Raw genomic sequence first — 26,477 nt, forward strand, 5'->3', positions numbered from 1 at the left:
ATACACACATATGGTACATCACTGCAACAGACCTATGCTGCTCACAGTGGTGACAAACTTTGACTTTAAGGAATAACTAACAGTAAATATGAAATTGCAAATCGCTCTCCTAATCGATTAGAAAGAATTCCAAATATCCAATTTGAGAGCTGCTGAAATAGTTCTCAGCCAAACAAGACAGAATAGTCGGAATTATGTATCAGTTTTCCAGGTGTCCCAATAATTTCCTACGGCACTGCTGAGAGGGGCAACGCTTCTTGTAGGTCTGGGGAACGTGTTTCTCTTCCAGTTCACCACTGATGGCATTTTCTTACGCTGCAGCAATACAGGTGTTTGAGGATGTTCCAACATGTTGTTATTTAAGAAAAATAAAAGAATATGAAGAGGTGGCCACCAGTCGCAGCTGTTCTGTTCCTGTGTGATACTGAGACAGGTCACTCGAGGTGGTATGTGTCTCACCCAGCCTTAGACACCTAAACCCAAACCAGCTGTCCCAAGCTCCCTTTATAGACCTGAGAGAAGAGGAGGAACTTCTGAAGGACAATTTGAGATGTGCAGTTCACATCATTCAGCCTGTTTTAAACATCTGCCCTTGGATCAGATGAACTGCACCTTAATGGCTTCCTTTGAGTTTATGAGGAACTCAACAGCTATCTCAAATGTAGAAATTCAAGTTAATGGACATGAGTTTCATGCTCCTCCATCCCCTGGCAGGTCATTTATTTAGACTGTAAGCTCTTACAGCTACCGTACTATATCTGTCTGGTGCAAAAGGGTCCAGTGCTCATGTGGGACTTTGCTGTGCAGAGTTACCCCTACTACAAATAGGCCAGGACCAGCCATTTACATTTTAAAACAATCAGTGCTCCGAGACAAATCTCTTTCTACTGTGCCATGCAGAAACTGATATAACAAAGAGACAGCCTGATGTTTCCACATAAAAGCAAATGAGATGGCAAGTGGTAGCAGTGCAGACATTTCCAAAGGAGAAAGGGGAATAAGGCCATCACAGCCTGAGCCCTCATTGGGACTTCTGAACAGTACTGATTGCTGATGGTCCAGCTGCAGGAGGGACAGCAAAACACTAATGTTACGGGAAATACAGGATCTCTCATGTCAGAAGAGACTTAGAGAGGTTGGTACGATAACCCTACCAAAGCAAAGGTTTTTCGTCACAAATATATCTGGATGGTACATAACAGCTGCAGAAAAAGGGCCACTTAAGCCTAAAGACCATTGATTGCACTAGAAAACTTGGATGTGAAAATTCTGAGGGTAAAACTCAGATGAAGGGTGGGTTTCTTCCTTTTAGAAATGAGATTCTGGAAAAGCCCCAAGTAAGCATAATAAGACAAAGAAAAAAAAATCAAGCCCTTTCAAGACAGAACTCCAAACATTTACTTAAGGATTTGTATGATACAACAATTCAAGAGATCTGGTCTCATTTGGTGTTTCTGATGCTAAGCCAAACAGAGTAGAGTGCAGATCTCAACTTGCACCTCCCATTCTACCAAGGTGAAGAGGGCTGATTCCCCAGCTGCAGAGCAACAGTGACAAGGACTCACCTCCCTGCAAGAGCTTGCGGGCTCCTGAGCTCCTGGCTTCTCATCCCGAGCTCAGGCTTACACACCAGTACACAGTACAGTCTGCAGATGCTCATCAGCTGCCACTGAGGACCTTCTGTGAGTTAAGATGGCAGCTGAGCTCAGTTTATAAACACCAGTAGCACCCAGACACTGAACTTGGGCACAGCAGCCCCTTAGTGAACTTAACTCACACCAACTCGCAGGCTCCCCATGCAATACCTAAGTCTACCCTTGTAAGGGATAACCGAAGTTAAATGATTTTATCTAGGCAGGGTCAAGAATTCAAAAGACTATTCTGGCCTCTGCAGTCCTGAGGTGTGCACAGTAAAGAGTAATTTGCATGGATTTGGTTGCTCCAAAACTTGAACATGGACTTTTCCCAACCTGGGGAGTTAATTTTTCTTTTTGTTAACCAAATCTCCATGCACAACTAAGATGTTATACAGTTTTCCCAGGGCTTTTATTTTATACTTATTTGTGTACTGCCAACAGAGCCAATTTTAAACCAAAATGGTAAACTGATTTTCTTTAATCTTTGCTCTTTCACACAAGTCTTCGCAAAACTGAAAGTACAACACAAAATACACTCTACAGTATCTGCTTTAGGAGAGGAGCAAGTGATGAATTACTTGCCTAGGAGGAGATGAGGTTATTAATCAAAATGGCTTCAGGGTGTAGCGTTTTGAAGTTACGTAGAGAATTAAACAACAGGTGAAGGGGAGGATGTTTTTCCCTTTGAAACTCTAAATCTAAGCCTCTTCAATAAAATTAAGAACACAACCTTTATCCAGATTGTCACAGAAAAAAATAATATTCATGAAGACTAGTGTAAATTAAAGCCTTCAAATCAAGATCAGGACTTAAAAGATTACTTTGGATTTATTTTCATAATAAACAATGACACAGTTTTGTCTCTTACACAATTTGTTCAAGATGACTTAAATGGCAGGAGTTGAACACAACTCTACTGTCCCCTGAAAGTTACACCACCTCCCAATTAAATGAAACTTTTACTTTGCATTCTCAGATTCTCCTTTCCAGCTTAATTTGTTTTCCAAGAAACCATCTCACCCACTGCTGAGCTATACCACAGCTATAACGCAAATTCACAGCACTTACTGATGGCATCATACAGGATGTGTCCTACAGAGCTCCAGAAAGGGAAGACCACTACTGAAGTAAGAGTTTGGTTGTGTGAGCACGCATGATTTACTCACGCACGTCCATTCAGGACAGAATGAACTCTTGCTTGCTTCTGCCTTCTCGGAGGGTGGGGGGAGTGAGAGAGAGACTGCATAGTCTGGTCCCAATCGGGGCTGAACTGCGACAGCTGCTCAGGGCCTTTCTGTCAAAGGTTTTTAATTTCACTTTATAGCATAACCTATGGCATACAGAATACATGTAGTAGCTTGCTCTGAATTTCTGGTTAAGGGTTAGGACTTCTTGTAGAGGGGATAATGTTGGAGTAGGGGGAAGGAGCTCACATTTCAATATGGTCTTCCTCTTACAGTTTTACTGCATCCTAAAATCTGGGCTACAGGGAATATCACAGCCTTCCGAGGAGGACACTGACACCATACACAATGCAAGTCTATGCTGGGACTAGGCAAATGGTTTATTTAGACACCCAATTGGTCCCCTTGTAGCTGAAATTCAGACTGATGAACCCCTTGCAAGACCATGGAACCAGCCGTGAATAGTCCAGAAGAGCACTGGGATGTATATTTGACACTGTCTCCCACAGTAGTTTTGTATCCAAGTCAGGACAGTCTGGATGAAAAGACAACCACAGAATGGTTGGGCTCAGAGGGCAGTGGTTAACGGGTTGTACTCTACCTGGAGGTCAGTTCAAAGTAGAGTGCCACAGGGTCTACACTAGGATTCATCCTGTTTAACGTCTTCACCAGTTACCTAGAGGAGGTATTAGATGACACTCTTGCCATGTCTGTGGATGACACCAAATTGGTGGGACCAGTCAATACACACACTCAAGGGCAGAGCTGCCCTCCAGAAGAACCCAGACAGGCTTGAGGGATGAGCCAACAGGAACCTGATGAAATTCAACGAGGACAAATGCCAAGTCCTGCACCTGGGGAAGAAGGACCCCCTGCAATGATACAAGCTGGAGACTGCCTGCCTGGCTGGGGAGCAGCTCTGCAGAAAGATCCTGGTACTCAGCACTTGTGAGAGTGCATTTAGATACTACATCCAGTTCTGGCCCCCACAACATAAGACAGAATGTAAACTGAGATGAGCTCAGCTAGGAGCCACCAAGACGGCTGGGGACTGGAACACTTGCCCTGCAAGGACAGGCTAGGGGAATGGGGCTTGTTCAACCTAGGCAAGAGATGGCTTTGTAGGGTCAGGGGTAACATCAGCCTGTAGAGCCTACGAAGAGTTCATCAAGACAGCAGAAACAGGCTCTTCAGCAGAGCATAAAATCAGGGCAAGAGACAACAGGCATAAACTGAAATTGGTGGCTTTCAGACTTTTTCACAATGAAGACAGTCAAGCAGGACAACAGCTGGGCCAGAGGCACTGCGCAGTCTCCATTTTGGAGAAAACTATGCTTTTCAAGATCAGAGTGGATAAAGCCTTGAAAACCTGGTCTGACTGCACAGCTGGCCTTGCCTTCAGCAGGGAATTGAACTACAGGCCTCTCAAGATCCCTTCTGACTTGAATTACCCAGTGACTCTGTATGAAGGAAATTCCCCATCCAGCTATCACTAATCCATAGAGAACACCAGCACTATAGCATCCTCACCCCAGTAAGTAGCTGGAGAACATGAAAGTGAAAGCTTTCACAAAGTTGAACTCCACTGCAATGAGAAAGTAAATCTTGGGCATTCAGTGGCTTTCTCCCTTTTTCCACTGTTTATCAGCAGTGTGCTACAGTGTGCATGTTCAGCAAAAAAAAATTGGAGAGGGGAGGGAAGATGAGCAAGATCAATTTTTACATCTTTATCCTTTCCTGTGGCCAATAAAATTCCGCTCTTCTCAGAAGATACACCAGTAAATTTTCAGTTTAGATTTGTGTACCAGAAAATAGGACTCTCATGACATCCTTTGGAGATTATTCCAGGGCTTAAAAGATTTCACACTCTAATAGTTCCCCAAAATACTCTGACTACGTTTCCTTTGTCAGTCTCATCCTAATATAGTACCAGATAAGTCCTCTACCTCCAGGCTATTTACACTCCCCAGAGAACTGAGGACTGTTACGCTACATAGCCAATTAGAAAGATCAAGTTCTTTTAATCTTTCCTCAAATCCACTCTAACACTGCAAACCTGTTTGTATTTCTTACCATAATACCAGGATGGGTTTCCCTTTCTGTGGATGAGGTTCCAGTACTGACTGTAGAATAATAGGTGTGCTCTCACCCGAGCCAGAGTGCCCATCCAAGTTCTTTGATTCCCTCACACACAAAACCCCCAAATCGAATGTTTTCTTTTCAAGGCTACAACGGCAAGAACTCCAGAAGGACTTGTCTGTCCTTTCTTCGTCAGCCTGATCCAAAGTCCCTGACGTCAGTGGAAATAGTCTCAATCACTTGGAGGGTCTTGGATCAAGTCCCAAATCTTAAAGAATAAAAGCAAGGAGAAAATGAGGCATTAACTTCAAATGCAGCTGCTTGGAAATCCTGCCTTGAAGTGGGAACAGAAGGACTTTGAGGGTAGGTGGAAGGATTTTTAAAATTAAAAAGAATGGGACGAAGAACATGTTTTAAGTTTCTAATTGAAAAAAAGTGTTTTGGAAAAGCATTCTGTGAAACTGTTTTGGATTAACTTATTTATTCAGTTAAGGGAACATGCCACTCACTTTCACTGGAAGAATGAAAACCTGAATGTCACAGTATTCACTTTGATGTTCTTTTCATAAATTGGAGCTTATAGTGCCTCACGCAACATACAGCTTCTCAGGCTGCCTTCCAAATTAAAGGAAAACTAAACAGAACAATGTGAGAAGAGTAAGCCCATTCAGGTATTTCACAAATAGGAAGTAACAGAAGACTTCAGAGTGTTTAACAGCTTTATCCTCACCGGGAGAAAGTCAGCTCCTGACTTCACTAATGCCTTAGTTTTGCACAGGGGAGCTACCTGAATGGTAATAGAGTAAGAGGCTGTCTACACTGTTCATAATGCGCCGACACACTTAACCAAATCCCAGGCTGCGTGTATACAACTAGACAAAAGCCTGATTGCATGTGTTACATGTGCATGATGCTCCTTGGCTGCCCTCCAGTCGGCTGCTTTCATAGAAGATAACACTTTAGCCCAGAAAGTTATATACTCAGCATTCATAGCTACACCCTTCTCATTCACAGAAGGTCTTACAATCACTCCATATTACCACAATAACCTGAGAACTAACTGTTCTCAGCAGGTCTGGTATATCACAAGACTCGGAGGCTTTTTCTGGATCAGGTCATTAATCATTTGTTCTGTGACTAACTCTTCTAAAATCAAAACAGTCAAGGCACACGTCAAATGAAAGCCACTGCTCGCTCTCCCCAGATGTTTCACTAACACACAGCCTAGTATAGTTACGTATGATTAAGAAGTAGGAAAAAGCTTATTTTTTTCTACTCTTATCTTCAAAATGGCCTAATCACTAGAGCTTAACCAAAACAAAATACTAAAGAAAAGCTAGAAATTAACTGAAAATGCTGTCTTGCATTTTATAATAACAAACCAAACCAACATTGCACTGCTTGCTTTGTAAGTCTTACAGAAAAGCTCCTTCTTAGCTCAGGCTGCCTATTTCTTAAAAAACAAAGACAAGCAGAACTAGCTGCAGGCAATGAAGTATATTAGCATTTGAATTCATGCTTGTATATCCTCTGAAGGAAAAACTCTCTTAAAAGCAACCTAAGGAATTTCCTCAAATGGATTCTGGCAACAGTTATTTGAGACTTGAAGATTTCTGATGTCCTCACAGTTTCTTAAAAACAAACTGGGAAATGTTAAAAAAAAAACACAGATTGCTGCCAATTTCAAAACAGGATGTTTCTGTTGTTGATGACTGTAATTAGGACCAGTGACCTTGAAAACGTAAACAACCCATCCATTACCTCTTCTCATCTAATTATTGTTGCAAATATTTTTTTTCCTCTTTATAAACTTGGCTGTATGACTAGTTTAGCACTCGTACTCAGGCAAAGACCAAAACTTCAACAGGATTGAAAATACTAGCACCCAATGTCACCAGCCAGCTGAAGGGAAAAGGAAGGGAGGAGGAGGAAAGTATTTAATGCATGCCTAGTGGTTTAAAATCAAGGTGGCTTTTATCAGCACGTAGAAAAAAAAGCAAGACAGACAAGGCACCCCTACAAGAAATGAATTACAAATATTGCTGAAGAAAGACCTATTGTCATGAGATAACCTTGGAAAGTGCCAGAACTCCTGAGACAGCAAGGAGGAAGTTCTCCAGCTTTCCCAACACCTAATCCTGCAGTCAGAAACATCACCCTAAGTCCTTACCTTCTGATGTCCAAATTCATTCAATATCGTGCCCAGCTTCTTTGTGTTGCTGTGAAGTTTATGAGCAGCAATGGCTGGATTGGGATCCCTCCAGTCAATGGACAGGCGATGATACCAGAGGTGTCGACCCTCCTGAATGTGTGCTGACTTGATGCTGGGGTCAAAACGATGCACCTCACATCCACTGTTGGCCATGCTGATCTCAAACTGGTTGTCATCATTGCCTAGCCTACGAAACAAAAAAGAACTATTAATCCTGCAAAAAGAATTATTAGTAAGACACTCTGAGGATTCATAGTAAAAGAAGGTACAATCCAACCTATTTGTTTCTGAAGCAAAGTGGAGGAGCTGTTGTGCTCCTTCTTGGGATACATTCACAGCACTGAGCACAATCTAACCCTAATTCTGAAGGGATAACCAGAAAGAAAGCTAAGGGCCAGCAATAATACCTACTGAATATTTAAATTAAGTAGTTAGATAAAGGAAATGTAAAGGAATATGTGTTTTTTTCCCAGAGTCACATTCGTAATTGACCTTAAGAAACTTCAATGACATTTTTCTTTTAGAGAATGAAACTACTGGAGTGGACTGGATGAACTAACCTCACCAGAAAATTCAAGCTCAATGTAATATACTGCATACTATTAGAATGGAGGGCTCCTTTCAAGGCAAGAACTAAACCACTTTTAGCCAGACTGATCATCATCCCAAAAAGCTTTTTCTTAATTCAGAAGATGATACAATTTATAAGAATATAAAGCAAACGTTAGAACCTCTGTGCTGTCTTTATTCCTCTGTTTATATTTTATATTTACATATAATTCTCTATTTTCAATTTGATTTTTGTAGACAAGATTACAATACTTTCCTTAGTCTCCGCTGCAGAAACTTCCAATAACCAAGCTATAAGCAGAAGAGCAAATACATTTAAAATGTATGCAATACTGGTTCATAAAAATCAGACATATTTCCCACTGTGTCTATAATCTGGTGTTACAAAGATGAGTCACAAGCACCACCAATAAAGAAAATACACAAGAACCAAATGCCTGTCTTTGCGCACAGGAAGACACAGATAAAAAAGCAAATTTAAAAATAACCAAATAACCCCCTCACAACAGTAGCAGAGTTGTTACACAGACTTAAGAGGAACATTGCTGCTTATTTGGAAAAGATCCCAAAGAAGAAGGAAAACTAATAGCCTCATCACACAGTAGTGTTGTCTCAGTCCCTGTTTCTGCAAGGAGAAGATGTACTTTACAAGGCTGTGCCATATTTCCATCTCCTACAGCCCACTGGTTCACACAGGGTACAGTAAAACTACAAAATTCTGGTATTTACCATTGCAATCATGTCTGGACCACAGGCCTTCCCTACTGTGCAAAATGGGATGTCCTCTTCATTCCTACTCCTTCGAGCTTGCTCCTAACATGGTTCAAATAATGCACTAAACCTTAATCAAAATTATGTTGTTGGATATACACACATGGGAAGAGAATCAGGATTTTTAAATCAGCGCTTCACTCATTTGTACTAATTGAGAATATCCACTATGTACTAACAGCACTGCATTTATCTATCACACACAAACCATGACAGGGCAGTACTCTTACATGCACTGTCAGAGGACCTGCTACGCTACACCACAATTATCCTTCAAAATAGTGCGAGTGCGAAGTAATTCTGGCTATTTGCATCCATATGCAACACGACGCATTGTAAATCGTGCCACACTATGGTGTGACATTAAAGCAGTACTAAACATTTGATATAGATGACACACTGGTAAACTAAAATGAATCCAACTTGTGAAACAGTGTTTGGAAGAGCCTGTGTTTCGGAAGTTACCAATACAGTATGATGCTTGCTGTAACACTGGCTAAGCACAGTGTAACGATACCCTATTAGAAGGTCTTCTCCTCAGACGTCTTTCCCTTCAGGCATCCTGGGCAAGTAGGAGGAAACAGGCTTTGCAAAAACAGCCCAGTGTGCTTTTAAGAACAACTCTATTTCACAGGAGTCCTGCCTGTACGGCCGCGTAGGAGGAAAAGAGAGGAGTTCTCTTTTAATACATTCAGCACACATTAGGAAAAAAGTTCAGAAGTTAACCAAGTGAATCAACATACTTGTTTGCATGTGGCTTTCTACAAAAGGGACACTGATGAACAAAGGCCAGTGTAATCCCTTAGGAATGAGAAGCTGGCTGAAAATGAACAACATGTGAATTGTTTGGGACAGTTACAGCATTAGAGTGATGAGCCTACCAGCGACCGACGGACACATGTGTGCATGACATGATTCGAACAGTCCCAGATGGTACAATCCACAGAGCCAGATGCTTTTGATACAGACAAACCTCAGGCTGCCTCCAAACAGACCGCTACTCATCAGGACTGCAAAAGGAGGTTCACAGTGGTAGAAAACAGAAAAAAAAATATACAGATGAGAGTGAGGAAGGTGTTTATATATCTTCTGGCACTCTATCTAACAGCTCAAATTTATGCCTGAAGGGAGATATAACCAACAACAAATATGTAGGAGAGAAAATAAGGTCATTTCAAAAGAACTGGCTTGAAAAATTCCTGGCTCACATGTGATCGTGCTAAGGGATAAAGCAGCACAAAAAAAGGTAAACAAATGAGGTCCCCTAAGATTTTGTATTACTTAAAAAGGGACCATGTTTTTAAAAGAAAGGTGTGGAGGTCACAGAAGACTAAAGGTCCTTCCTCACCATCAGGAGAGAGCAGCTGCTGCCTCCAACAGCAGCAAAATTAAAAAAAGCTAAAGACACCGACCTATTTTTATTGTGAAGAGAGCTCGGTTACGGAGTCGGCAGTCGCACGCAGGCCCCTGCAGTGGGGGTAGAGGTGGGCTTCCAAAGCAGCAGGTACAGTACCCTGCAGAGGAGCTCTCCCAGCCTCCGTGCGAGTGGGAAGGGAGGACTCGCTGGCGCTGCTCCCCACCGGCAGCAGGGCAGGGACGCTGACCCAGGACAGAGCACAACACAGCAGGGAGCAGTGTCCCTTGGCTGTCCCCTGCTCCCAGGGTTTGCAGAGGGTCACGCCACACAGAGCCTCGCGCTCGGAATAACCAGCGGGCTGCAGCTTGCACTGAAGGGACATCGCACCCGGCCCCCGTGTCGTGCAGGAGCGCAGGGAGCACGAAGGTGGCACAAAAGCTGCTTTGTCACCCCCAGCACAGCTCTAGCTGATACCACAGCTGGTTCAGCCTGATAGCTGCAGGTACTCCAGCTCCCACAGGGACCACAGGACAGAGCTGTAAAAACACACGTTAAGGTCCAGCTTTCTCTTTCTGTGTTTCCCCCCTCAACCTTCTTCCTCAGGGGAAAATAACTGAGCTCTGGGGCTCGAGAGAAAAAGCAGCATCCCCTGCCTGGATCCTAAAGCCCCCACGCTTTAAGATCCACCTGAAGGGGCTTCTATACAGTGTTGCAGTGACACTCTCTAAACCTCAACCGTTAAGTTTCTGAAATCCTATTCATTTCTATTATCACAGCTTGAGTGCCTGCCTGTGGTGTTTGTAACAGACTTAGCTTAATCTAAGCAGATTTAGCGCTAATAACCAGAGCTCACTAATGCATATTGCAATTACGTATCATACTGGGAAATCCTGTCCCCCAAGCACAAACATTGCCACCTCCCAGCAGTGGAAGCAACTAATACCCATCTAAAAAGATCTCCAGACATTTCAGACGCTGCTCGTTCCTGTTCACAAGTAACCTCTTCCATAACACTCAAGAAGGCAAAGCCTAAGCAGCATGTTTTGTTCCATTTTTAACAATACATGGATTTAATTCAGGATTCCCAGTAATCCTCATGCTGAACTTTCATATTTGTCCTCCATCCATCCTCTCCACAGAGAATGTTCTTCACTGGAAGCAGTGACTCCTCCTTTGCTCTTTACAAACTGTATGAGATAACAAAAATGTTTGAAGGGGCTTTTTGTCTTACTTGGAACAAAATTACTTTTCTGCCTCTCATAAGCTAAAGGAAGACAGTCTGATAGAAGCATCATACACTAACGAGCTCCAAAGGTTGCAGAAGGAATCTGGAGGACTGAAGACTGCTCCTCCTTAACCTCAAATACTTCTCTCTTATTTTTCAGCTCTTTCATGAGATGCATTATGGCTAGGTATTTACTGCACATGTGTATCTGATGATTGATGAGAGAGCCAACATCAATCTCTGCTAAGCCCTACTGTTCCATCAATACAGAAAATATGTACTATACCCAAAACAGCACCACACACAAAGCCCTGGTATACATGCAGTAGCTCAGATTTGTTCAAAACCATCAGCAAGTTATCTTTGTGCTAGACAGCTTTGCATCAAATCTGCATTTCCCAGCACAGATGAAATCAACTCTGCTTTGTGTCTACTGGCCAATTTAACAAAAATAGCATTCTCAGCCCACACTTGGTCGGTTTCAAAAGGGAAGAGGGGCATTAATATGGGAGCTCAGGTCTAATGCTAATGATCATGTAACTTGAAGGGCAAAGTCTAGATTAATTCCACTGAACTTCGGGTACTTTGCCACAACACCTAAAGTCAGCAAGCATGCTTATCGCAGACTTCCTCTGTAATCAAAGGAAAGATGCACCTACCTCCAGAAGGTTATTTAGCGTAGCAGATTTTCCACCTAAACGTGCCTGCCTCTCCCTGCTGACTACTAGAAGGAGCCTCAGGCAATGCACCAGCACTACAGTTGAGCAGGTGGTTGTTGTCCAGACCTAAGCATGGGATAATACAGCATCTCTCCTAACTTCCACAGGAATGTAAAACAATGAGAGAAAAAAAAAATAATATAAACCTATATTTTGTATTAAAAACATGTAAGGATCACTTGAAATAGATTGCAAGGAACATTCAGAAACAGGAAGCCAGAGTAGTCAAGAGGAGTTTGCTCTGTATAGATGTGACTTGTCTCTAAGGGGCACGTTACTGTTGTTGAGCTACACTGCTTTGTGGCAGAACAAGTCCTGAGAGCCCCTCACCCTCTGAGGAGTTTGATCTTTACAGCTCAGTATAAGCTTGAGCCAAACATAAGCTCATTCAAATAAACAAAAAAATACTCCCTTTACATGGATGCACTCTGCATCCTCTTTATGTTAATTACTGGTGTTAATTGTTATATGCTAATCACTGAGTAATGCCACCCAGACATAGTTCCTTGCTATCCACCATTTCCACATCCACAGCAGCAAAATCACTGAAATAAACTGTGCTGGCTCAAGGGAGACGAAGCCTTTCAATGTCTCTCTGACCTAAATCTGGTTTCCAGGACAGCAAAGACAGTTTCATTAGGCAGCAGCCATGTGATGATCGGTGTGAAATGAGCTCCAGATCTCAGTGATCATTCTCCTAATGCAGCTGTGTGCTGATGGGTAATGCAAAAGGCCAGTGGTATGACCTCCCCTGTCCTCCTGTGAAGCAGTGTTTTATTAACAGGGAAACAGGCTGCAATTGTGGCTTTACTGCCTGTGAAAGCACTTGCTCTGTGAAGAGTGAAAACTTCAATCTCAAGTGCTGTAAACATCAAAACCACTACAAACATTTTAAAATAAAGCTGCAACTGCCTTTAATATTATCACTTTGGCACATGTCACCCCTGAAGTGCTTAGCAAACACACTCTTATATGGAAATGTACTATTTTTACCTAGGGATAGTTAATGAAGTTTTATAAGTAATGCTGCTGAAGTACCTAGCAATCATACAGGTAATTTCTGCTCAGGGAAGATGCTGTATGCCTCTCAGTTTATTTCATTAATTTCCATCTTCCTCTATGTGAACTACTCACCATTAAGCAATTTGTTTTCATTTTGATATTAGAAAAGCAAAGGAAAACAAAGACCCTCATGGAGAAAGGTTTTTCCTAAAAACAGAGTTTACAGAAGCACACAAACACATTCAAATAAAGTCTGTATTTTAAAAGACAACTGTGTTGCATTTATAGGGGTTTTGGAAGCTAGGTGTCATGAAGCAATTTGCTGTCTTTCAAAAAGAGCACATACCCAAGGGAATAGAGACGGCATTGCTTGCTTCTGATTCGATGAATGAGGCTAAACCTTTCGTCAAGACAGATTGACCAGGGCTTCTTTGTGGTTTCGGAGTACTCTCTCAGGCTGTTCAGGTTCATGTGTTCACATGAAATCTGTTGAAATCAAAGGATGTTTCATTTTAAGACATGACTTTTAATTTGCTTTTAATTTGCCTTCTGAGGAAAGAGTGGAAAGAAGAAAAATGTTAATTGGTTTCATTTAAATCTGATTGTCAATCTGATCCACAGCTATGGAGTTTTAATGATTTTTTTTTCCTGTTCGTCTGTTCTGCTTGGTGAACTATAAGGCTTGCATAATCCCTCAGAGAGCAACACAGTTTGAAAAGCAAATAATTAAGCATTAGTACTAAATCCAAAAATAATTTTTCCCGAGAACAAGTTATTTTGGCATTAAAATGTTTATTTTCTTTCTTTTCAAACCTTGGAGTGGATTCTGCATCCTGAATAATGTTAAAATCACGTCATGATTCAAGATTGTAATCACAAACTGCAGTGTCACTGCAATGTACACTGTATACCTTACCTAGAGTGTACTGGATCTCAGTTCTAAAACTAATTTAATCATTACCCCAACACATCCTCTCTCCAACAAGAAAGGGATTTAAGCAAGTGCTTAACTAAACAGAGGAATTACAGCATGTGTGTCTATGCGGCGCTGGCTTAGACATCTAGAGTCTAAAGCCAGGACAAAAACACTGCAAAAGAGGAGATAGCGACCTTGCAGGGAGGAACATTGTAAGTCAAAGTCCTTGTAAAGACCGAGAAAGCAAGGACTAAAAAGTACTACATTCATCAGAAACTTAGAAGTGTCAAAAATCACTTCATGACTGAAAGGTGAAGTCAGCTTTGCCAGCAGCTGAGCAGCAGCCTGCAACAGCCAAAACACAGCGGTGACTGAGCCACAGAAGCCACGGCCCCATGAGTGACACCCTACAGAGGAGCACCAGCTCTGCCTGGCCACCCAGCAGCTCGGGTCAGCGCTTCACCTCCTGCCTCTACCACACCATTCTGCACCATCCTCTTCCTCCAGATCCACTCTGGAAAAGGCAGGCACGGAGCCGGGGGGTGCTGCAGCCTTTCCAGCATTCCAGAGCAGGCAATGGGAAGCCAGTGCAATTTGCACAGCTATCACTGCAGCAGCGGTAAGGAGGTAACGGGAAGCAGAATTAAGCACCAAAGCTGTGGCTACTTCTGCCCAAGAGAGGCTGTGTCATGCTGCACCAGCATTAGCTTACAGTTGGTTGCTGAAGGGTTTTTTCAAACCACCAAGCCTGGCCATTAAATTCAGGGGTTGCAGGGCACAAGCTGCTAACGTGCAGATGAGAAAGCAAAGACTGAGAAGAGTTGCAGGAACCCAGCTGAGCTATCACGACAAAAAGTTGTTCTTTGGACCCAGTATCAACTCTGGCTGCAGGGACAGGAGCTGGCACAGCCAGAAAGCCAACAATAAAAAAAGACAGAAAGAACAGTAATAGAGACAAAACTAGTCTAAGCATCAGTCCTGAACTGACTGTTCTTGTCTTGCTCTTTCCTTGCTCTACAGCAGGCTGCCCAGGCCCAGCTCTCAGTTTTAGGCAAACTAAAAAGCACAAGTTTGGCCCCACTCAGAACTACACAAACAAGAACAATTTTACACAGGAGTGAGAGTAAAAGCTGGAACCCAGCCCTTTGCTGTGGTAGGCACTCTCCACCATGGGCCTTATAATAAGTAAATAAACCTCTCATTCTTTAAGAAACTTAAGCTCTGAAAGATCATTATCTGCAGCATTACATCCAAACAGCTGCATGCTGCATCACCACCTCCCTGCTCCTGCTCAGCTCATAATTCCCATGGAAAATTCATAAAAGCTAATATAGCATCTCTTCATGCTGCTCTCAGTATTCACTAAATTTTAAGCAATGATTGGCACTGCACCCCACTACCCATTTCCCTTCAGTCACATAACAAACAAGGAATAAATGGCATTGCAATAACAAGCATTAATTTTAAGACACAGAAGAATAATATACTCTCTACAGAAAAGTAAGATTCTGCAGTGCTGCCACTTAATTGACTCATGGCATTATGAGCAATTACAACACTTGGAATTTGGAGCAATTTTAACAGCTCTTGCTACTTAACAGCTCTTGTCATCAAAAATAAAAGCCAACCCCCGAATTCTGCCTTTAGCACCATCACTAGTCTGTTGCGTGATTTACAGATCCTGATGCACTGAGCTCACATCCTCTTCCGGGCTTCTACTCGCTGCTGTCATACAGACAACAGCACATGCTGGTCCTTCTGATCATTAGATACCAGCATGAAAAACCTTGTTCTGGGCACACCTTGACCCTGCTGACATGGCATCTTCCCTCTGCAGTGGTTTGAGCCATTCCGCACTAATGGCAGGGAGCTGAACTCAGGCACAGTAATTAGTAGACACTTGCTCAGCAAACAAGGAAAATGAGATCCCATGCTCATCCCTGTAAGCAGGATCCTATTTCCAGAAGTGCTTATACCAGTCATGGTGTTATCCCATCAGTTATTAATCCTGTAACATCTGCCAGGTCAGGAACAACGATTTATCTGATCTTTTGTTTTCACTTATGCTTGGCCCCCCCACTAGGGTCAGTTACTCTGGGAACGAAACTTCTCGATTAGTGTGTCAGAAGCAATAAACTCTCTGCTAATTGATGTCCTTGTAGGCTTTGACCCAACTAGTGGAGTTTAGCAGCATCTGCCACTATTTATTAAGTCATTGAGATGAAGGATGTTTTCAGCTTAATATGCCTGCCGCAGCCTAAACTTCTGTACCACAAAACAAGCAGCTCTACACACATCTCTTGCTGTCTCTACGTGCATCATCTTGCATTCTGTCCTCTTAGTGCTGGCATGAGTAGAGGCAGAGACGTCACTTTCTTCAGCATTTAGCCAGGGGTACCCACAAGCTGAAGGATAAGTGAACACTCTGCTGCCCACCCAGTTACCACACCATCAGCACAGCAGCATCTTTTCAGACGTGTTTCGAATGAATCTTCTGTCTCAGCCTTGAAAGCACGGCATTAACAAGTAATTTAATATGTGAATGACTCTTCCGTGACACTAGCACCTGAGGCTTCCTGCTGTTTTCCAGTGGAAGAGGTGGTGCAGTTAAAACTGTATTCAAGGATCAGTTGCAGATTGCCGTAGTTTAGCCCTGCTCAGGACCAAGCTACGCAGTCTCTCACTCACTCCCTGCACCCTCCAGCAGGGCAGGGAGAACTGGCAAAGAGAAGAAGGCAAAACTTGTGGGTTGAGATGGAAAAAAAAAAAAAATTAAGAGAAAAACAGAAGAAAAGAAAACAGAGATGGAAAACAAACAAACAAAAATTCCCAATAACAGAAAATACTTAAGCACATAATTTACAATACAATTGCTCCCAGTGGGTCCCGATACCCAGTTTTCTCCCAGGTAGCAGGAACCTCGTCTCAGCACCCCCCTCATTTACACACTGAGCATGATATCACAGGGATGGAAGAGCCCTTTGGCTAATTTGGGTAAACTTACCCCAGCTGTTGGCTAACTAGTAACCTATCCCAGCTGTGTCCCCCAGCCACAGGAGCCACCAGCTCCAGCTCCTCTCCCAGCTCAGGTGAAAATTAACTCCATCCCAGCCAGAACCAGGACACTGGTAGACCTGGGTACCGAAAGCAGCCACCCTTGTCAGAACCGTGGGTGTCCGGCACCTTTTCAGTTTTTTATTACAGGAAATGCATGCGTAAATGTTATCGTGCAGAAGCAACGCCTCCATTAAGACATGATGGCCCGATTTCCACACATGCTGAACCCTGGAAGTATCCGTCAACACAATCTGGATGTGGAAATGTCACTTGGGAAAAAGCACATAAATCCACTAATTTTCCAAATCATCATTTTTGTCCTCAAAGTATCAAGATTCTATTGGTACCATTGGGATAATTTGTCCAAGTTAGGGAATGATGCCTTGTTCTCATTTTACTGGGAACCTCAAGTGTCTGCTTTTTAGCTAAAATGAGCCTGGTCATCGCATTATCATTGAGAGGTGGAGTGGCCGAATACATAGTTCTCTGGCTACAGAGTGTTCTCTATTTTGCTGTGTCTGAGAGAGAATGTGAAAGAGAGTGGGAGAGGAACCACATTTGGAATTTCAGCTGTACTGCACTCCTGACAGGATACGAACCCATCTAGAAATAAAAAGCAAGGAAATAATGCATTCTTTCTACCCTGTGTTTTGACCTTTAAATACATGTTGACCATCACTGCTAGGTTAAGCAACTTTAAAAATAAAGCAGTTTTTAAACATTTGGTGTGAGGTTAATTCCTTATCCTAGAGGGAACGGTATGTGCCAGGCAAATGGTTTTCTAAATGAAGACTGAAATGAAAAACCTACCTGAGAAGTGCTGATGTACTTCAGGAACCTCAAGGCCTCGTAGTCAAGGGACGGAGTTGGACTCGCCCATGGCTGTAGTTCAATATGCCATCTTACAGTCTGCAAAGCAAAACAAAACAAAAAAGCTCCTTAAAAGAACCGCATTAATTTCTCAGTACAAGCGCACAATGCAAGGGCTAATAAACTGAGACGATTTCATGTCAAACAAAAAGTTTCCTAAGGGCTTGTCTACACGTGAAAGTAATTTCAGAATAAAGCAGAGTCCGAACTACAGTGAAAGAGCATCTAACTATGATTTATCATGATCAGCTCTGAAAGAAGATGTAGGTAATTCAGAAACAAAGGGCTCTTCATTCAGAACAAAAGTGTCAACACAGTCATTCTAGGACACCAAAGTAAGCCCTGGCTTGTAGAAACCCATGAAGAAAATCAAGATCTGAATAACTAAATCCTCTATCAAAACACCTGAAAACAGTGAAATAATTTTATATCTATCATGTATCTCTGCTTGAAAGTCCACTGAAACAAGAACTTTGATTGCAAACACTAATCACCAAAGGAAACCTCTGCAAACAATCTTTTTCTTTTTTTAAAATCTAGATTCAATAGAAAAGAAAGCTTCTTGCAGTCTTTAAGAAAAGTCCTTTTCCCCTCCCACGCTTGCCTGACAAGATAGACCAGAATTCTGTGTTTTCCTGAAAAAAAAACATTAATGTGGTTGCTTCCACTCCTCATTTTCATAGCCCCAGGGAAGCAGTTTTGGTGGATGCTTTCTGCCTTTCCGCACTCCCTGCAAGGCCCCTCAGCTCTGAACCTTGGGGATCCTGTCAGCTTTTCCAGCAACACTTCCCACGGAGACACAGTGGGACAGAAGAGGTCTTTCAGACATGTGCTTGTAGAGCAACAGGGCTCAGCGCTCCCATCTGTGCCACTTTCTCCAAATTCTGCCCGCTTTTGTCACACTGGGAAGTTTAGACATGTTATCCCTTGCCCTCAAGTGGATATAAATACAAGCACAGTGTTAAGTTGTACTAAATTAAGATTGATTTCTCATGACTCTTCATCTTCAGGCGCCATAACTCACTTCTATGGCTCGGCAGGTAGTATCATGCTTGCCTTTAATCATCCCAAATTAACTGAGCTTCCGTAATGAACAGGATGGGTTTTTTTTTCATAGGTTCATGTTGACAGTCAATAAAATACCAGAGAGGAACCCCATCTGGGGGTAGGAAATAGCAATTAACCAGAAACGATGGAGGCCGATCAGAGAGGCGAGGTGCTGAGCCCCCGGACAGAACTGGTCTGTGGTGCAGGAGAGCCAGTGCGGTGACAGTGGGGAGAGGACGCTAGAGAGGAACGCAGAAAAGAAAAAGAGAAGGTGAAACTAGGTAAGAAAGACGATTAAAGAAGATCACCAGACCAGATGGAGTCTGCCTTGAGCTGATACCATGAATTGGTATTTTTGCAGCCTAAGTAAACACAGGCTGGAGTGAATGTGAGCCAGGAGGTCTGTATCAGGTTTATTGTTCCCTTCGGGTTTGTTCTTTAGATTTTTTTTTCTTTTTTTTTACTGTAAAGACATGCTGAAAAGGACATTTGAGGTTTTTTTCTTTTTTCTTCCCTGAGAAGCAGACAAAAGTAGCATTTCCCACTCTGAAACTTGCTGCCAGCAGCAGACATGAGTCCTACACCCTGCACGTCACAAGGCTGGAAGCAAGCTAGCAAGTAAGCTCTGCAGCAGCACGTACCCCTGACCCGCTGACTGCGGAAGGCAGCCTGCAAACAGCTAACAGCAGGAGGATAGGTGCACGCCGGGGAGGAAAATGCCTGTATTCTTTCAGATCGAGTCACAGTTCACACGGCTGAATAATGTCTGCAATGACAGGAATGTTGCCGTTTCAACAGGCTTGAAAGCTGAAATGAAAATGAAGACTGACAATCATTTTCAAGAAAAAAAAAAAAACCCCACCCGAGATACCTAAGCATCTGTGCCCAGTTATTCTGAAATCTATTTGTGTGAGAAGTAGCTCATTAAGTAGAGGAATTGCAGGGTGGCCTCTGTGGCACTATTCAGCAAGAACTCCCTCTGCACAGAGTTGACAGGGAAGAAAAAGAAAAAAAAAATCCTTATAATTAACCACGTGAATGAGGTTCTTTTTCAGCAGAGTGCAGTATTAAAGAGGCACTGCAGCTTACTCTCAGGTCCTTAAAAATCTTAAAGATGACCAACTGCCTTCCACTGTCTCCAAAATGTATCAATAAACACATGAAGATTAAAAAAAAAAAAAAAAAAGGAAAAAACAGAAAGAGATCAATCTTTTATTCAGTTCTTTAAATTTAGGAGCACTACATAAATGCTACTTTTGCGACAGAGATCAAACCTGAGCTCCTGTTTGATGGCAGTGCTTTCAGTGGCTTCTCAAACTCCACACTTGGCCGCTGGCTCCTTACTAAGCAGCAGCCCGTTTCCATTCACAAATGAATACATTAGAGAGGTCTCTTCCTAACACCAACTAAACACCCCTACCGGACACTTCAATGGCTACATTACAATAAGATTCACGGACAACAAAACGCGGTGAAAATCTAGGACATCTCTTGGAGGAGGTGCACCCTCCCAGCGGGTGACACACTGATGTCAGTGATGCAGCATGGGTATGTTCAGGACTCACAAAATACCCTCCTGAAGGAGCCATTCCCTATGTGCATCGGTAGTCTTTGTTTATAGTTTTTCAGGTAATTTTCAGCCCGTTCCATAGTACTTCCATGTAAGCCTTTTCAAATAAACTCTGCAGGTAAATGCACCCGGTCCTTGCGAACCCACTGCTTTGTGAAAATTTGGTTTATTCCTGATAAACACATGTTCCTTATTTTTAGGATTTTTTTTTTCCCCTCTAGACTTAGAAATTTTCTTTCCTCAAAACAAACCTGACTGTGGCATCACAATTTCGATTTTCTCACTTGTCTCACCGAAACCTCTAGAGTGAGTAAGAGAAAGCAGGTTCCTGTGGCTGCTGTACAAAAGCAGGCTGAGGAGCAGCTCCTTTCACCGGGAGCTTCTACAGCAAGTACACAAGAGGAGCAGAGGAAGTACTGCAGTCCATGTTATCCAGCTTTGGATATGAAATTCAGATGGACCTTGCCAAGGTCGCCCAGGAGGAACCAGAAAATCATTTCACACATCCTGCATCTCTGGTTATCGCCATCGCTGTGCTATCTCCCTATGGTATTGACACATCCAACAAGACACCATGACTGTGTTTCCCAAACACCAGCATATCTTGATATCACAAAATAAAGAGGTGACAGTACCTGGAAAGTTACAATATCACTTAAAAAAACATCCTACTGAATATCTTGAAGTATCCCTATATTTACATTGTTTCACTTATAGACACATTACCTGAAATGAGTGTTGTAAGAAAAATCAGTCTTCAGCAAGACTTTATCACAGGCACTACTCAGATCCAGACGCTTAACCAGAGTGGTGTCTAGATTTTCACTACAGGAGATAACCACAGAGCAAAGAAAAAAAGAAAATATCAAGACAATGCCACTGCTTTCTTAGCAAAACTAGGACTCATCTGAAGTTTTGATTTTTATTTTTTTCAAGTACTTCACACATACGGACTGATGTTTCTATCAGACCAATCTGACAGTAATCCACAGTGACTTTTCTCTGGAAACCACTTCTTTCTAGATTTTTCTCCCTCACTAGCGATCTGTGATAGTCATCTGATAATCCCTTAATAATCTGTAGTGTACATACGGTATCATTTGTACTGAAAATCTGAAATCATAATATAAAGTTTAAACAAATGTGTGCAAAAAGCTCACAAACTAGCAGGTGTAAAATTGTAGGTTTGCAAAATTTCTAGCTTTCCTAGCATAAACTTGAACACAGAAGTATAAATCATTAAATTCTTTACAGATCAATCACATAGTTTCAGTGCACTACTTCAAACATCTCAAGCCCTCCCTTCCCTTTTGTTTACATTTGAAAGGGAATTAGTGAGTTTTTCATACTTCCATCTTTTTTAACTCAGTAGCTGATTTTCTCTGTCCTTTAAAACTTCTCCCTTTTTAGCAGCCTATTCAAATACAGAAACACATTAGCCACATTTATAAATAAAAATTTGGGAATCCCATTGCTCTGCCAAGCAGTCTGTTGCTTCCAATGAAGAAAAAAAAAAAAGTCTTGTCAATACACACACAGACATCTTAATCAAGAGAAAAATACAAAATCCTCTGATTAAACTGTGCAACAATATTTTCTTTACATTTCAGGCAGGACCAAATATGAGTGAAAGCACTTGTGGCAATAAATTCCATCAATCATCATCAATATTTGCTAGCCATAGAAACAAATGGCATACACGTCTTCACCTCCAACCATTCTGGCTGCACTCTGCGTAGCACCACGCTCACCCCTTTGGAAGGGCACAGCGGAACAGAGTTTGTTCGTGGCTGAAATTTTGCAGGGGTTTTATCAGTTTAAAATACAATGGGTGGGATTCAAATTGCAAAATTTCAGACATCTACAAGGCAAATGTATATTTACTGGGTCACATTCCTGAAAGCTAGCCCTCCTGAGAGTAGATTGCCCCTTGATATGATTTGCAGGGCTCAGCCATCATTTCCTTTGGGCTCCCTCTGAAGCACCTGTGGACTTAAAGATATTATTTTGTAGCGGTCTTCTTGTTTTGTTTTTTTCCCCCAATTCAAAAGTACCTTAAATAGCGAAAACAGCGTGCTGCAGCCCACCCAAGTACTGGCTTTACGGAACATGCCAGCACGCCTCACAAGGGACACACAGCAAGTGCAAAGCCTGCTGAGATGAGTGGGAGGGTTGCTGAGGATGGAGGCGGCCAAAACTGGCACGCTGCTCCTCTCGCTGACGACACGGAGCTGCTCCAGCAGCCAACGATCCCTTGTGAATACCCACATTTAGTTTCAGAGGCAATTAGCTGGCTGACTCCAAGGGAGAGCCGGGAGTGAAGAGACGTTCCTGCAGTAAGGACAACCAGAGACCAAGCTCCCACAGTGGGCTGGGGAGTGAAGTTATTTGACAGGACAGACAAGGCAGACAGGCTCTTTAAGGGAATGATTCATCTCACTACAGAGTAGATGCCTAAAATAAGTAAGATGAGTCACGCTCTGGAAATGTCCGTGTCTCTCCATGACCTGCAAAGGAAGCCTGGAATATGGGCTCAGAAACATCTAAACCGTAGACATTCAACATCACAGAAGAGGAACCCCAGACCATACCTGTCATGCTGCAGAAAAACTTGTATTTTAGAGGGCTGAGCCTACTCTTTAGTTATGAGCCTCAATCAACACTTAATTGTACTTTATTCTTCAGGAGGGTTGAGTAACTCCAAATGTTTTACATTTGGAGCAGCAATTCATGAGACAAGTAAAACAAACTCCACCTCAAAGCAGAGGTGTCAATAGGAAAGAACAAGTATGCCTCAGCCTCAGGAAAGATCTCCTTGAGAAAGGGCAGTTTATAAGCTCCCCTTTAGCTAAATGTAACCAGCATTATAAAGAGGGCTCACAAGAGGTATGCCAATAAAAACATGCTACATTACATCGATAATTTAGAAGTAGTGGGGACATGCACAGGCTCAGTAAGCTGTAATTTAAAATACAGGCTTACAAAGTGACTATGACTCATATTTAAAGCTCCAAGTGAATTAATTTTTATCGTGGCTGGCTTTATAAGTATCCCATTCCTACATGTCTGAACTGCTTCTTTCCTTTTTTTTTTCTTTATTATTATTATTTTCTATTTTTCTTTGCCGTTTGACTTTCTTAAACACAGTATTTTTTTTTTGCCTAAGAAACCATATTGCAGAAATTGTTACATGCACTCTTGCTCTGTACATGTGCAGATATTGAGAGACGAGCAGTGGGTTCCTGCTGAGGTGTCAGGTGCTGAGTATCACAGGGAAACGCAGCTGACACCTACTCCTGCAGCCACCTAAACCGAGAATTTCCACTCCAACAGTGAAACTTTCACATGCTGCATGTAGTCTGTAATGAAGTGAAAAAAAATAAATACAGGAAATCTTTTTATTTCCCCATTTTTTACTTTTCTGAGTTTATCTAAAGCAGAGGCATCTCCGACAACACTGCACGCAAGCACACAGCCTTCTTCGTACCCAGCCACCACACAGCACTTAGGGGGTTCTTCCCACAGATGAACTCCAGTGCTTGTAAAAGTGTAGCGTGTTTGTTATAGAATCACAGCATGGTTTGGGTTGGAAGAAACCTTTAAAGATCACCTAGTCCAACCCCCCTGCCATGGGCAGGGACACCTTCCACTGGATCAGGTTGCTCAAGGTAAATGGCACTGGTCCCAGTATGGAACCCTGAGGGATACCACTCGTTACTGGTTTCCACTTGGACATTGAGCCATTGACTACAACTCTTTGAATGAGCCGTCCAGTCAATTCCTTATCCATCTAACAGTCCACCCATCAAACTCATATCTCTCCAATTTAGATGTAAGAATGTTGTGGGGCACCATGTCAAAGGCCCTACAGAAGTCCAGGCAGATGACATCTTTCAGGAGGATCTGCTCCATGATCTTATCCAAAGATTTGATGGTAGAACATTAGGCTGAGGAACAAAAGCTTTGGGCCAAAATGAGCAAGCAACGTAACACATACAGTCAGGCTCTCCCATGCAGCAAGGCTACTTAGCAGAGTAAACCCTGCCCATGGAAACCACTCCTGTGATAAGAGGGTTTTCTGCATCAATAAGTGGGTGTCTTCAATTTAAATGAGTTTGACACAACTTGTGCATGAAGAATTTTAATAACTAGAAGTGCTTCTATGTCTGGACATGAGTGTTCTATTGTATTGGAGAGGGAACTTCTAGGATGTACTTAACTCTCCCCTAGCCCCTCGCTCACTGTGCGTCACCCCCTCCAAGCCTCTGCAGTGCAGCACACATTTGTCCGCCTGGGAGCAGGATGCAATTGCTCTGAGAGCCAACTGAGACAGGTCTGAGCATCACCCAGAGGGCTCTGCTTGAGCGTGGTTCATCGGCACTTGTTTCTCAAGGCTGCAGTCTGCACCATAAGTAAAACTCTTAGGCTTAGCAGGAAAACGGAAAAAAAGAAATACATTTTGAATGCAAAGTTTTATACTGAAATGAAGAAAACAATTTCCTGACTTCAGTTCTCATTAGAAAAGCTTTGAGCCACTGCATGGTAATTGAAACCAAAAAAGCCTTTACCCTTGTAGAGCAAATCAGCCTGAACATGCATACATAACAACCCCTGGAACAGCAGCAATCACCAAGTGTTTCACCTCTGCTCTCCTTTTGTTAATATTCATGTTTATTTTCTGCTCCTTTTGCTTCTGATTTCCCATCTGACAGTGTGAAATGGAGCCACACGCATACAAATTACAGCTCTGGTGCTCGTGGGGGAACTGCTGGCCCAACTGGCACAGAAGCCATGCCAGCCACCTCGACGCAGAACACCGACGACTTTGAGGCCTTGGGAGGTTCAGTGTTTCATATGCAAAGCCCACACTCAAGTTCTCTCCAACCCTCCTTTCAGTTTTGTGTCTTTTCCCCCAAAAAAGTGTTTCATAACAAAAGTACACACAGAAAAAGAAGGATGCTTGGCACTGACTTCAAGTGACAGAATTTCCATCACTTTAAGAATTAAGAAATGGCTTTGGAAAAACAAAGAGCACCTTCCAAAACTAACAGGACACGGCCAGATCCGTAGAGGAATTTAGGTGGCTAATGCTCCATTGAGTTCAAATCAGCACTGGGAAACGGGTACTGGGAACCAGCTTACCAGGTTTAAATTGGTGGACACCCCTCCCCATAAATTCACGGGTAGAGCTGGGCCTCAGCGACTAACGTACAACATACATCACCCTGGGTGCATGTTTGCAACTTACAGAAAGCATGTGTTTGAGAACACTTGCCAAAATATTAATTTGTAGGTACTTAAGAAGTAGGAAAGCATTGCATCTAATTTACACAGTGTCCGTGTATATGTACACTGTAAATACACACCCCTCGCTGCCTCTGAGGAATAAATCCACTGCGACCAACAGAGCTGGGAGCAGCACAGGCAGGAAAGGGCAGGGCTGCACCGGGGAACCCCTCCTTGGACTTTCAAAGGTCACCAAAGACTGACTCTGCTGTTGGAAATCCCAGCAACATCAGAGAAAAATATACATTTATTTTAAAAAGAGATTGATTTTACTCTGCTGAGAGACATACGGCCTCAAAAACACTCAACTGGAATTTCTTGGCTATGGTAATAAAATAAAATAAAATAAATAAATCAGGCAGCAGCATTCCAGAGGCTGACAGCGTGATAATTTATATCTGATGGAGATAAAACCAGGAGTCAGAACAGATTGAAATTTATAGAAGCAAATTCTCAAAACTGCTTAAGCATTGTAACACTCAAGTCTCAGCTGAATTATTTCCAGTGCCAGCATGCCTTTGCCAGCACTTAAGGATAACAGCAAGAAACAGATACAGAACTACTGGTCACTGCTTGTCAAATTCAGACCTTAGCTAAGCAGGGGCAAGACCACGGTTTCAACCTGTATTCATAACTGCTTTAAATGAAGCGCTTTGTTTGAGAAAATGTATCATAATTCCTACAATAGAGGGGGGAAAAAGCTATTTTCCTCTAGGTTGACTTCATTGCAATATTCAAACCACAGCGCACAACAAACAGAATTCATCAGTAAATACTCAGCTAGCCAGATAAACTGAGTTTATTTTGTGCAAATTCCAGCACTCTAACTGTGATTTACAGATAGAGACGCCTCTGGCAGCCTGTCCACTGACCTCAGCAGGCTCTGCCTGAGGCTAAGAACTGGAGAAAAAGAAGGTGCTTTAAAGTAAAATGTAATGCTTTCACACAAATAAGAGCCTTCTCAGACTTGGGAAG

At 42.5% G+C, this 26,477-nt stretch overlaps 1 protein-coding gene across 1 annotated transcript in view; it reads right to left on the bottom strand.

The window, feature by feature from the left end:
* METTL24 (methyltransferase like 24) overlaps nt 1-26,477 on the bottom strand; it is a 50,590-nt gene that overhangs the window by 12,138 nt on the left and 11,975 nt on the right. Inside the window, exons 2-4 of the mRNA XM_086744845.1 lie at nt 17,540-17,638; nt 13,103-13,242; nt 7,071-7,299 (exon numbers count right to left, since the gene is read on the bottom strand). Coding sequence (XP_086600971.1) covers nt 7,071-7,299; nt 13,103-13,242; nt 17,540-17,638 — 468 coding nt within the window. The remainder of the gene's footprint in view (nt 1-7,070; nt 7,300-13,102; nt 13,243-17,539; nt 17,639-26,477) is intronic.

The sequence above is a fragment of the Chlamydotis macqueenii genome, chromosome 3, assembly GCF_036417535.1.
Source record: "Chlamydotis macqueenii isolate bChlMac1 chromosome 3, bChlMac1.mat, whole genome shotgun sequence".
NCBI lineage: Eukaryota > Metazoa > Chordata > Aves > Otidiformes > Otididae > Chlamydotis > Chlamydotis macqueenii.